At 43.2% G+C, this 13,680-nt stretch overlaps 1 protein-coding gene across 19 annotated transcripts in view; it reads left to right on the forward strand.

Annotated features, from left to right (window-relative positions):
- Nucleotides 1-6,664: 6,664 nt before the first annotated feature.
- birc6 (baculoviral IAP repeat containing 6) overlaps nucleotides 6,665-13,680 on the forward strand; it is a 154,181-nt gene continuing 147,165 nt past the window's right edge. For 14 of the 19 annotated variants that reach the window (XM_024424734.2, XM_024424742.2, XM_024424745.2 and 11 more), the window contains exons 1-2: nucleotides 6,671-7,326; nucleotides 12,297-12,478. In XM_024424734.2, coding sequence (XP_024280502.1) covers nucleotides 7,116-7,326; nucleotides 12,297-12,478 — 393 coding nt within the window. In that variant the 5' untranslated portion in view covers nucleotides 6,671-7,115. Of the gene's footprint in view, nucleotides 7,327-12,296; nucleotides 12,479-13,680 lie in introns of all 19 variants that reach the window. The other 5 variants (XM_024424743.2, XM_042323545.1, XM_042323544.1 and 2 more) reach the window with 2 other exon arrangements.

Here is a 13,680-nt window from a genome sequence, read left to right on the forward strand (position 1 = left end):
TGTGGCATATTTTGGGTGTGAGGCAATGAAACAGGCAGTGGAAGTGCCACAAGTGAGAATGGAGAGAAGGGTGTCATATGCTGAGGCATTAAGGGTGGTCTAGGTCCAGGGATATACAGGTTCAAGGGAGAGATGGGTAGAAGCCTCTAGATCGGGGACTACGGGGCAGGTGGGTGGAGGCATGCTATACATAGACAAGAGAAAGCTGGTTGACTTTCATAGCAGGAACTATCAACAGCACTGCTAAAGTGGAGTCTAAAACAGAGAGGATTCAGCTAATAGTGAAAGTGGCTGGGAGACATCTGAGTATGACAGGGTTGACATGGGAAAAGGTTTGAGATGACCTCAATCAGCGAAGGCTGGAGTCATGTATTACTGGATCTTAGTTATGGTGGTAATGCTACAATGGATTGCTCGAAGCCTGTTGGCTAATGGGCAGTTCATTGTGGATATGCCAGCTAAGCCTGATGTGATTTGTGTACAGGAAACATGGCTCAAACCAAGGTTATCGTATAGGGATATGTAGTGGTTCGTAGGGACAGAGGTGTATGGGGAGAATGTGCAACCTTCATAAAGCAAGGACTTTCTTACAGGATACTTGGCAAAGGTAATGAACAGGAATATGTGGTGGTGGTGTGGCTGAGAGGAGGGATGCTAGTGGTAGTGAACTACTTTAATCCGTGTCAGATATTGGACTTGGAAGTGCTGAAGAGTGTGGAGGGCCAGGATGGAAATAAGGTAATGTGGTGTGCGGATTTGAATTCCCACAACATGCTCTGGGGGAGGGGCGACGGATGGATGGAAATGGCCAAGTTATGGAAAATCGAATAGAAATGAAAGATCTGGTGTGCCTGATTGATGGCCGAGCGACCATAAGTGATGTAGCCTCAGGGAATGAGCCTGCCTTGCACCTCACTCTGGTATCTAGTGTGATGGCAGGAATCTGTGAGTGGGCGGTATGGGAGGAGTCGACAGTAGGGAGTGATGATTACCCCATATTATTCACAGTAGGCCAGTGGGAGGAAGAGGTGTCAGTAGATGGAGTAGGCAGGTGGGACCAGTTTTAGGAGCTAAGTGAGCAGGTGATGGCTCAGGTGGATACGAGAGAGGATGTGGATTGTGTGAATAACTGGGAGAGAAACGTATTAGTGGAAAAAGCTATTGAGGCTATACCTAAGAGTTCAGGGAGGAGGAAAGCAGTCCCATGGTAGATGGAGGAGTGAGGGGTATGAACAGGGCATTTAGAGTACTGAAAAGTACACACAACTTCCAGCATCAGATTCAGTAAAACAGGCCCAGTCTCTAGTGAGGAAAATGATCTGTGAGGCAAAGAGGTCATGTTGGCGTTGGTTCTGTGACACCATTGGAAGGGCGAGACCTGTGTGAGAAGTGTGGAGGATGATTAAGAGAATGAGTTGGGTCAGAAGGGAGTGGGATTATCCAGTGTTGACGAGTTGGGAGGATATGGCAAAAACAGATAAGAAGGCAGAGATGATGGCCAAAGCATTTGTCCAAGTGCATAGCTCAGCTAATCTGTCAGAGGAGGGGGAGAGAGAGAATGAGAGAAGAGCATCCTGGAGTGCTGGATAGGAGGGAGAATGTAAATGATGTGTTCAATGCACAGTTTACCATGGCAGAGATGAAGAGGGCAATAGGTAAGGCTGGGTTAACTTCACCTGGGGGCGTCTAGAGTGGCGCAGTGGTCTAAGGCTCTGCTAGCCCTGCCACTAGAGATCCTGGTTCGAGTCCAGGCTCTGTCGCAGCTGGCCTCGATCAGGAGACCCATGGGGCGGTGCACAATTGTCCCAGCGTTGTCCGGGCTCAGGAGAGTTTGGCCGGCAGGGATGTTCTTGTCCCATCGCGCTCTAGCGTGACACGGTCGACAGGTATACGGTGTTTCCTCCGACACATTGGTGCGGCTGGCTTCCAGGTTAAGTGGTTATTGTGTCAAGAAGCAGTGCGGCTTGGCTGGATTGTGTTTCGGAGGACGCACGGCTCTCTCGGCTGGATAAGGGACAAGATAAGGTACTGGTGTTGTACAACCGAGTGTGGGAGGAGGGGAAACTACCAGGTAGCTACTGTAGAAGGAGGCAGTAGTTGTACCAATCCGGAAGCCAGGGAAGGACCCAATGAGGCCAACAAGCTATAGGGCTTTAACATCCCATGTATGTAAGATTATGGAGAGGCTAATGTACTTCCTGGAGAGCAGGGGGCTAGTATTGGCAGATCAGAGTGGATTCAGAAAGTGAAGGGGAACTATGGAGCCAGTGCTCTGCTTAGAAGCAGAGGTCAGGAAGGCCCCAGGTGAACAAGGAGACTGTTGTGGCTGTCGTTTTTTGTTGTGGATAAAGGCGTATGATATGATGTGGAAGGAGGGGTTGCTAATCAAGCTTGATATTATGGGGATAGGAGGAAGACAGACAACTGAATAAAGGACTTCCTGTTTGGAAGGTCTCTCCAGGTTAGGGTGGGGAAGTCTTTATCAGGCACGCTACCTAGTGGATAACGGTACACCGTAGGGGAGCGTGATAAGTCCTCTGTTGTTCTCAATCATGATCAATGATGTTTGCTCTCAGGTACGGCTGGATATTGGGAGGTTATTTGATGGGGGCTATTGGAAGAGGGGAAGAAATGTTCCATACATAGTCAGGAAGGTACAGGAAGCAATTGATGAGGTATAACAGTGGGCATTAATGTGAGGATTCAGGTTCTCTGTAGAGAAAACTAAGACAGTGTTCTTGACCAAGAGGAAGGTGGGAGATGAGGTACACTTGAGGTTATATGGGAGAAACTTGGAGAGTTTGGGGCCTTCAGGTTCCTTAGGGTGTACTTTGACATTAAGCTAACCTGGGAAGAACACATTGAGAAAGTGTAAGAAGGTGCTAAATGTGATGCGCTGTCTGACCGGGAAGGACTGGGGGGCATTCCTCATTGAGGATCATGTATGTTGCATTGATCCGATCTGTAATAGACTATGGCAGTATAGCGTATGGTTCAGCAGACTTGACCTCACTAGAAAGACTAGATGTCATACAGGGGCGTTTCGGACCTCCCCAGTGTCTGCACTACAGGTGGAGATGGGGGATATGGCATTGCAGATTAAGAGACAGCAATTGCCAATTAATTATTGGGTCAACCTACAGGGAAATTGGGTGTCTCATACTGCGAAAGGGATTCTACAGGCATGCTGGGAACATGAGCGAGGACCGATCACAAGTTTGGTTGGGTGGGTAATACCCGGGGGAGGGAGATGGGACTATATGTAAGGGAGTTTAGCCCCATGGTAGCTATTCCTGTGAATCCATCATGGCTACTCCCGCCTCCAGTAGTTGATCAAGAAGTGTTGGAGAGACTATGGAAAGATAGGGAGGGGGTTGATCCATCTGATTTGTTTAATAGACATCTGGATACTCTATATCAGGATTATATGGCCATTTAAACACGTTTCAGAACAGCCAAGGACAGGACGTACTGGGTCAGCATTTGTAGTGCAGGAATGTGGGGTGGGAGACAGGAAACGTATTACAGATCAGCTGGCTGAATATACGGTGGAGCTGATGGCTGTACTGTTGACCTTGCAGTGAGTGGAGGAAGTCAAGCCAGACAGAGTAGTTATTTGCTCTGACTCATGTGCACCTTTAGTTCACGTAGCAGACAACACCTTCAGTATGAGGTACTACCTACCTATGGCAGGGTAAGACAAATGGGTATACAGACAATATTTACTTGGGTCCTAGCCCATGTGGAGGGGAACAAGGCAGCTGATGTACTGGCTAAACAAGCACTTAGTAGTGGGGATGGTAATGTTGAAGTTTCAGTAAGCAAGGCAGATGCAAAAAGTCTGATATGGACAGTGGTGGTGCAGAGATGGCAGTGCAATAGAGACACTTAGAGCGGGCATTTATTCAAGGAACAGAGGAAAGTCGGGGAGGACTGCAGGAAGAGACCGAAGAGAGGAGGCTAAGGGTGGGACACTGCTCGTTGAATAAGACTTTAAATGTGAAAGGAAAGCATCCAATAGGAAAGTGTGATTATTGCCAGGAAATAGAGACAGTGGAGCATTGACTGATACAGTATGGGTAGTATGAGAGGGAAAGAGAGAGGCTCCAGTATGAGGTAGAAGGGGGTATCAGGAAATGAGTTTAAAGACTCCAGTTGTGAGGTTGATCATTCCACTGCTACTATTCTAGATGACTGTTGGGAATATACAAGTAGACAAGGCAGTGGTTTTGGTTGGACAGTTGGAAAGCTTGCTAATGTGAGTAGTTTGAGGGAGGTTGGCCCTTGTGTTGTGATAGGCAGTATTCCTCTGTGGTTACTCACAGATCCTGTTGTTGATCTAACCTTGGTAGAGAAAAGAAAAGATTGGTCAGAAGTCAGTGATATAAGAAAACGGGTTGACAATTACATTGGTAGAAGTTTTTTTGCTTTTATAATGCTTTTCACAGATGGATCCAAGGACCCAAATAGTGGGCACCCAGGAGCAGGCATTTACATTGCTGAATTTGATGTGCAGATATCAGTGGAGGCTGCAGAGGGGAGGACGGTTCATAATAACGGCTGGAACGGAGCTATTGGAATGGCCAAAGCAGCAGCTACTCTTCCTGGGGTCCAGCAAAATTAAGAAAGTTTATACAATTTTAAATACATTCACAGATTTCACAACACACTGTGTGCCCTCAGGCCCCTACTCCACCACTAAAACATATCTACTAAAACAAATCCATGTGTATGTACAGTGCGTATGTTAGTGTGTGTGTATGCATGTGTCTGTGCCAGTGTTTGTGTTGCTTCACAGTCCCCGCTGTTCCATAAGGTGTTTTTTTTAAATCAAATTTTACTGCTTGTGTCAGTTCCTTGATGTGGAATAGAGTTCCATGTCGTCATGGCTCTATGTAGTACTGTGTGCCTCCCATAGCCTGTTCTGGACTTGGGGACTGTGAAGAGACCTCTTGTGGCATGTCTTGTGGGGTATGCATGAGTGTCCGAGCTGTGTGCCAGTAGTTTAGACAGATAGCTCGGTGCATTTAACATGTCAATACAAATACAAGCAGTGATGAACTCAATCTTTCTTCCACTTTGAGCCAGGAGAGATTGACATGCATATTATTAATGTTAGCTCTCTGTGTACATCCAAGGACCAGCCGTGCTGCCCTGTTCTGAGCCAATTGCAATTTTCCTAAGTCCTTGTTTTTTGTTAAGAAGGCAGGCACCTGATCTTAGCACACTGCACAATATGTTTTGAACAGTTTACAGTCAATCAGTTTAGTCATCTCAACTTGCTCAACTTCCACAAAACAAGATATTGTTGAGGTTTAGGGTTTAGTGAGTGCCAAATACAATGTTTTAGAAATATTAGGGATAACACATGGAAACCATAGCTGTGTTTGAATACCCATACTAACATACATGAAACCATAGCTGTGTTTGAATACCCATACTAACATACTGTATGCTACATACTTAATGAGTATATATTAAATACTATAAATGAACGGTATCCTTTCAGTTGAGCGTACTATACCTTCAACTGTCTATCATAAATTGATGCTGTTGCTATGCAACCTCTTGTTGGCTTGTTCAATAACAAATTACTAGCTAGACATTTTGCGACTTCGGGTGTGTTCTTAAATTAAATCTGGAATGCCAGAGTGCGCTCTGGGCGTTCGTAAATTCAGAGCTTTGTCAGATTGTCTGTTTGTAAATTCAGAGCGTTTCGCTCTCTGAGCGCACACTGGAGGTTCTGGCCGAGGAGTAGGGTTGATCCGAGCATTCTGGCCTCACAACGGCAGTCAAGCACCCACGCTAACTGGCTAACGTTGGCTAGCTTGCCAGCTACTTCCAGACACAAATGAGAGAACACCTCACTCTGACTATTTTAATCGCCCAAGCAAGAGCTGGTTAGGCAGCTTTCGTGTTATCCAGAGCGTCGGTGACTGTAACTGTGCTGCTGGCAATATTTTTTTTGCTGACGTTTACTGACACCGGCCATATTCAGTATGTGTTGTGAGTTGGTAAATGAATCAGTTATTCTGCGCTCTGGTATGTCCATTGAGAACGCACAATCACTATACCACTTAGCTAAGCTAAGAATGACAGGAATAATCAAGTCAATAAACATTGGGTAGTTACATAGCATATAGTTAATATACTGACACGTTTGGTGTATTATGAGCCAACTAAAGTTAGGTAGTTAGCTAACATACCGGAACATAATGCTGTAATGATAAGCAATGTGGTTCGTTAGGATAGTGTAGCTAACACATTTCGGGCAACAACGTGTAAGGTAAGCCAAAAGAGCTTTAGAATGAGATATATTTGATATTAATGTTCCACTTTGTGGAGGTGAGGCCAAATGTAAGATCAGACCTGTTTTGATAGATGTGTGGAAGATGAGATTGGACTCGGAGCCCTCGGGATGGGGGAAGCATCTATTAGAAGTTAGTAGGGCTCCTTTTTATTTTCTCAGAAGTACGGAGTTAGGTAGGAGGATTTAGAAATATGGAACTAATATTGTAAACCGTGATTGACCACACACTCCACCATAGTAGGTGGCGGCATGCACCTTTCACGTTTGTTTGCGAACCGCCATTGTATAGAAGAAGAAGGCCCACAGTACAGTAGATGGCGGTAATGCACCATAATGTTGGATGCCAATAAACCCCACCGAAGACGAAGAAGGCCGCCTCTATTCTAGTCTGAGCGCAAACATACTGTCTTTCTGTCTGTGGGAGTCACAACAAACACAATTTACAGTGGGGTAATAGTAACATTCACAAACAGATGTCATCCAAAGATATTATCTGTCTGGATTCTGGAGTCAACTCAAGAACATCAACATCGCAGTGCCCTTTCTGGTATCGCGTGATGGTCAAGCACTACGCTTGTTCCGTTTACCTGACGTCCATCTGACAGAGCGACGCTCGGCTCGTAGCTTTCTCAGTACTGATGGTGAATTGCTACTGCTGTGGTAACGGGCGGAGGAGCAGAAGCCGCAGAAGAGTCAGCAGTAGTAGAGGAGCGGTAGTTTGGAATTCAGCTTTTACACGTATTAATCTTACTCGTATCAACGAAGCTCCCTAAAAACACAGAAGGGAAGGGACATTTTAAGAAAGATGGCGGCCGCGGCCTCGCCGGGCTCCTGCTCCTCCACCTCCTCAGATTGGATTGTACTGAGAGACGGTTGCCGTCGTTGCGACGAGGAGGGCCTGCGAAGCCTTTCCTACCACCCGGCCCTTAACGCTATCCTGGCGGTTACTAGCCGGGGGAGTATCAAAGTAATCGACGGCACATCAGGGGCTATTCTCCAAGCCTCGGCCTTGCACGGTAAGTCAGGGTCCAGGGGCTAAGTAACTGTTTTAACTAACGTTAGGTAGTTAGCTAATGTTTAATTATTTTGACAATCACATCAGTTAACCTGGGGTTGGTTAGCTAGCCTTAGTTAGCAAATTAAATAACGTTAGAACGTGAATTCTGACGTTTAGCTGAAGTACGGATTCACGGAACCATGTTAGATCCGATTCCTAACATTAACTTGCATAACCAAGTAGCTAGCTAACGTTAGCTACCTTACTTTCTTCCTACATTAGACTAGAGTTACATCAAAGATACTGGCAGTGGCAAACTAGCTCCTAGCTGTGGTTAACTACAGTAGATAGCTACATGTCTTGACTCTTTCTGTCAAGACATTTAACTAACGTTACTTAACGAATTAACAATCTAACTGGCTAACTGAATTTACTTAATTTACGTGTTAACGATGTATTATGAAAACAGCTCATCAGCTAGCTGACTAAGCTAGGGAACCCGCTAACAGTATTTAACGTTTCATGTCAACATTCAATCAATCGATATTAATAATCCGCATATTGTAGTGCGATTTAACTAATTAACGTTATTGCGTTAGCCAAGTAACTTCCGTACTGTATATCCATCACAACATTACGCCATGTTTGGGTAACATGTAGTTAGCTAGCAAACTAGATAATCAGTGGTAGCTTGCGAACTAATTGTGATGACACGAGTAACTAGTAGCTAATAACGTTAGTCAAGTAGCTAAGCTGTCAAGTTCAAAGATGATCACCCAGCCGTGAGCATGTGGTGTCGCAGTAAATGTTCTTAACAAGCGTGTTAGCAATAACTAGTTTGTTGCAGAACGTTTATCTAGCTAGCTCTAGTTGGTTATGACGTGATGTTGCTATTCGTACTAATACTAGGCATAACGAGAAAGTATGCAATGCCTGTTGGCAATCTAGGTAACTAATAGTATTGTAGCTCACAGCTGTACAATTTTGGAAGGAAATGGCAGACGATAGAGAACCTAAACCCACGCTGATTTAATTTTGACAGTTTGTTTGACGATGTCAAACAATGAACATTATTGGCGTTTGTTCCATAAAGTGACTCGCCATCTGTAGCTAAATTAAATCCAATGAGCAAAAACACCTGGGTGTATTTTGATGCCTTTCGTCTATCGTTAGCTACAAACTGAATCAATTTGCAGAATTGAAGCTCTTCTCCGTTTCATGACTTTGTGTTCACTTCAATGTGTAATGTGCTGTAAAATCACTTCACTCAATGACTTCCCTCGTAGCATATGCACTTAGCTATTTATTTATGAATCTATTTTAACATTGCAGTTGGGACATCGCCAAGTTCTGAGTGGATGTGTTTATTTCTTATGTGTTTGGGTATGCAGTGTGCTGTACTGACTGTTTACAATGTGTGTGTGATATGAATTAATGTAAAGTTTCCATCCTGGATGGACAAAGTTACATGTTATTTTATGACTCTATTACTGGAGGTTAAAAAAGGACACATGCTAGCATGTGGAGCGGCAGGTAGCCCAGTGGTTAGAGCTTGGGGCCAGTAACTGAAATGTTGCTGATTGAATCCCTGAGCTGACAAGTTAAAAATCTGTCCTTCTGACCCTGAACAAAGCAGTTAACCCACTGTTCCTAGGCAGTCATTGTAAATAAGAATTTGTTCTTAACTGACTTGCCTCAAATATATATTTACATTTAACCTTTATGTAACCGGCTGTCAATGACATGTACCTGAGTCTACTTGTTAGTTGAGCCAAATAGCAGTACAAAGAATAACATATTTGCGACTATTAGGCTGTTGGTGGACTGGTATGTTTTTAGTCTTATCGACCAGTTGACTAAATGGGATCATCCCCAATTTTCACTGAGGGTAATTGGTATGTGATGATGAATTCCATTATGAAAGTTAGATTAAGTTAACTTTAACAGCCCACTTTTCATCTAGGTGGCCCTAAAAGTCATATCTTCATCCAGTATAGTTACTACAGTGCATTTAGCATGTAGCCTATATTTTGGCATGTTATGCACCACTGGCATGGACAAATCTTCAGACTTGTCCATTGCTATCAGAACTAAAGAGCGGTCTGTTTTTTTCATCTGATGAATAGACTACAGGCTATTGGTCCCAGAGATGACAGACAGCAGTAGCATTTATTGACAAAGAAAATGACACAGCAGTGTACATGTGACAAATTTGTATTCTCTAGAAATGAGGCATTATATTATTATTCCTTGCACTGCTATTTGGTCTTTGACAGCCGGTTCTTTTTCGAGGCCAACTATGCAGCATCTGTTAACACACTGTGTTGTTGACAGTAAATAATGTGACTGACAACACAGCAGGTCAGAGATATGCTACAAGTGAATTTGAGTTGTAGGCAACATGCAGTTTTCCAATTTGATAATGTTTGTCCTGTGGACTGCTCCTTGGCAGAGTACAGAATTGGATGACGACCAAAGATATAGCATCTCTAGCAAACTAGACGGCTCAAAAGTGCGACCATTTTGCTCACATACGTGCCTAATATTTTTCTGTGCTACCTGGGAACAACAAAGTGCGTAGAAAAAAAATTGCCCAGATGATAATTGTTGCAATGATTACTTCACTGTACCACAGCCCCTGAGTGCCATGGAGAAAACACTGAGCACAGATTCATAACCGTCATACTTGCACCATCGCTACAAAGAAAATGGCTTGTTAGCTCAAATATTTTTCGTTGTGCTCCTAAATTTCTTTGTGCACTCTCACATTTTTCAACTTACTCACATGTGCTCCTTGTAAAAAATATATATATTTTGTAAAAGTCGGCGTACAGCCCTGGCTGAAAATGGATGTCTTGACTTTGGGTCATATGGTTTGGGTGAATACTACATTAGTGCAAGACAAGCTGTCGGTTTTGACTAGCAGAAGTTAATTTGTAGCAGGTTAGGAGATTTTACACAGGTTAGGATAATTAACGTGGCAGGTTAGAATTAGGTTAATTAAGGTTAGGAAAAGTTTTAGGGTTAGCTAAAATTGTCTAGATGTGACTCAACCAGGCCTGCCCTGAGGACAGTCTTGTTTTCCACTAATGCGATTCTGAGCAAGACAAGTGTGGTCATCTGCCATAATTGACAGATTTTTTATTTATTTTTTATTTTATTTCACCTTTATTTAACCAGGTAGGATAGTTGAGAACAAGTTCTCATTTGCAACTGCGACCTGGCCAAGATAAAGCATAGCAATTCGACACATACAACAACACAGAGTTACACATGGAATAAACAAAACATAGTCAATAATACAGTAGAACAAAAGAAAACAAAAAGTCTATATACAGTGAGTGCAAATGAGGTAAGATAAGGGAGTTAAGGCAATAAATAGGCCATGGTGGCGAAGTAATTACAATATAGCAATTGGAATCTACTGGAATGGTAGATGTGCAGAAGATGAATGTGCAAGTAGAGATACTGGGGTGCAAAGGAGCACGACACATAAATAAATACAGTATGGGGATGAGGTAGGTAGATAGATTGGCTGTTTACAGATGGGCTATGTACAGGTGCAGTGATCTGTGAGCTGCTCTGACAGCTGGTGCTTAAAGCTAGTGAGGGAGATATGAGTCTCCAGCTTCAGAGATTTTTGCAGTTCGTTCCAGTCAGCACAGAACTGGAAGGAAAGACGACCAAAGGAGGAATTGTCTTTGGGGGTGACCAGTGAGATTTACCTGCTGGAGCGCGTGCTACGAGTGGGTGACCAGTGACCAGTGAGCTGAGATAAGGCGGAGCTTTACCTAGCAGAGCCTTGTAGATAATCTGTAGCCAGTGGGATTGGCGACGAGTATGAAGCGAGGGCCAACCAACGAGAGAGTACAGGTCGCAATGGTGGGTAGTGTATGGGGCTTTGGTGACAAAACGGATGGCACTGTGATAGACTGCATCCAGTTTGTTGAGTAGAGTGTTGGAGGCTTTTTTATAGATGACATCACCAAAGTCGAGGATCGGTAGGATGGTCAGTTTTACGAGGGTATGTTTGGCAGCATGAGTGAAGGATGCTTTGTTGCGATATAGGAAGCCAATTCTAGATTTAATTTGGGATTGGAGATGCTTAATGTGAGTCTGGAAGGAGAGTTTACAGTCTAACCAGACACCTAGATATTTGTAGTTGTCCATGTATTCTAAGTCAGAGCTGTCCAGAGTAGTGATGCTGGACGGGCGAGCAGGTGCGGCAGTGATCGGTTGAATATCATGCATTTAGTTTGACTTGCTTTTAAGATCAGTTGGAGGCCACGGAAGGAGAGTTTTATGGCATTGAAGCTCATCTGGAGGTTAGTTAACACAGTGTCCAAAGAGGGGCCAGAAGTATCCAGAATGGTGTCGTCTGCGTAGCGGTGTACCAGAGAATCACCAGCAGCATGAGCAACATCATTGATGTATACAGAGAAGAGAGTCGTGATGTAGTTGAACCAGGTTGAATTATCCTGCCTAACACTATCATTTTACATTACAGCATGGAATGAAGTGGTAATAACACAGTTAAAGTCTATAGGGGTGTCTGAGGAAAATGTTTTCATTGTAACTAACATAACAGTTTTAATAGTAAGTTATCCAATAGGGCAATACATTCATTTTTGAGGAGACTGTGTAATTGAAATATAAACAACACAAGTTCTGTAAATTGTTTAGGCTTCACATGGATATGCATTTTTTAAATTCCCGAACTGCAACAACACCTCGTAAGCCTTGATTATTTCTTGATGCTGCATTATGCCAAACAATGATGCATATCCATTTGTTTTCAGTCAGGATGCCCATGAGATTATTGTGACTGTAACTAGCAACTTGCAGTTTACCTCATCAATATTTCAAAAACTAAATTCAAAGATTTAGGCTATTTTAGTATCTGATTTACATGATCGGACAGCAAAAGTCCAGCCAATGCTATGTCTTAGTGGCTAAACAACTCTAACACCCTGATGTTTGTGTTCCTAGCTAAACCTGGAGGCCGTGTTAGGTGTCAGTACTTCCCTGCGGTCGACAAGGTCCTCTTCGTGGACGACTATGCAGTGGGCTGCAGAAAGGACTTGAACGGCATCTTGCTGCTGGACACAGCCCTGCAGGCCCCTGTGGCCAAACCAGAGGACATGGTCCAGCTCGAGCTGCCTGTCACAGAGGTAAGAGAGCTTACAAAACACACTTAAACATGGAAGTGTGCTCATAGCACTCGCTAAAGTTGGCTTTTAAACCCATTGACATAGAATTGCTGACATTAATATGTTTACATGGTATTACAGTACAACACACAATGAACAACAATTATTAATGTTCAAAAACAGTTAGTGCTATTTTAGCTGATTGATCTTACCTTTTGTTTTTAATATCTATTTTTTACTGTTGTGAGTGCAAATTATGACACAGTTATCGATCGTTTGAATATGTCCCACTACTGCAAGCATTGTCTACCTTGCTCTAAAATCACACAAACCTGACGACAGGCATGTTTAGTAATGTAGAAAAACTGGTCCACTGTGAGAGCGCACATGCTAACTGTGGAGAATCCACCACTCCTGTTAATTTGTTTTAATGAGTGTGACAATTCTTGGCCTGTGCAAGTTCCTCAGACTTTCTCGTCAATCATGCATCTCGAGATTTGCAGAAACATTTGAGTGCGACTGTAAAGTTAGGACTCAGTCATTATGCCCCCAAAATAATTAATGACGGTGTGCATCTTTTTTTTCATTGTCTATCTCTGGCTGTCGTATCTGTAGGACCTGGTTATATAACATTTCTAAATTGAACTGTTTGAACACATCGTTTCCCCCTCTGGTTATTCAATATAGCCTACAGACAGGTACAATTGGACCCATTGTGGTATCCCAACCGTTTCTTGAAAAGGCATGTGCAAAGAGACCGCAATTTAAAATTTAATTGAAAGCCTTGTTGTTTCTATTGCTGAGTTGCCAATACATTGTAATTGTAGAATTTATTAATGTAGGCTACTATTAGGGATGTGAACGGCAGGTGAAATTTTGTCCCGAAGACAAACTTTCATTAATGTTGTGAATTATGTGCATTTGTGCAGTTTCACGAGCTGAAATAAAATATTCTTGAAATTTTCCATACGCACAAAAGCTTATTTCTCTCAAATTTTGTGCACAAATTTGTTTACATCCCTGTTAGTGAGCAGTTCTCCTTTGCCAAGATAATCCAGCCACTTGACAGGTGTGGCAAATCAAGAAGCTGATTAAACAGCACGCTCATTTTTATTTTATTTATTTTTATTTTACCTTTATTTAACTAGGCAAGTCGGTTAAGAACAAATTCTTATTTTCAATGACGGCCTAGGAACAGTGGGTTAACTGCCTGTTCACAGTAC

The sequence above is a fragment of the Oncorhynchus tshawytscha genome, linkage group LG06 (genome assembly GCF_018296145.1).
Source record: "Oncorhynchus tshawytscha isolate Ot180627B linkage group LG06, Otsh_v2.0, whole genome shotgun sequence".
In the NCBI taxonomy this organism is placed as follows: Eukaryota; Metazoa; Chordata; class Actinopteri; order Salmoniformes; family Salmonidae; genus Oncorhynchus; species Oncorhynchus tshawytscha.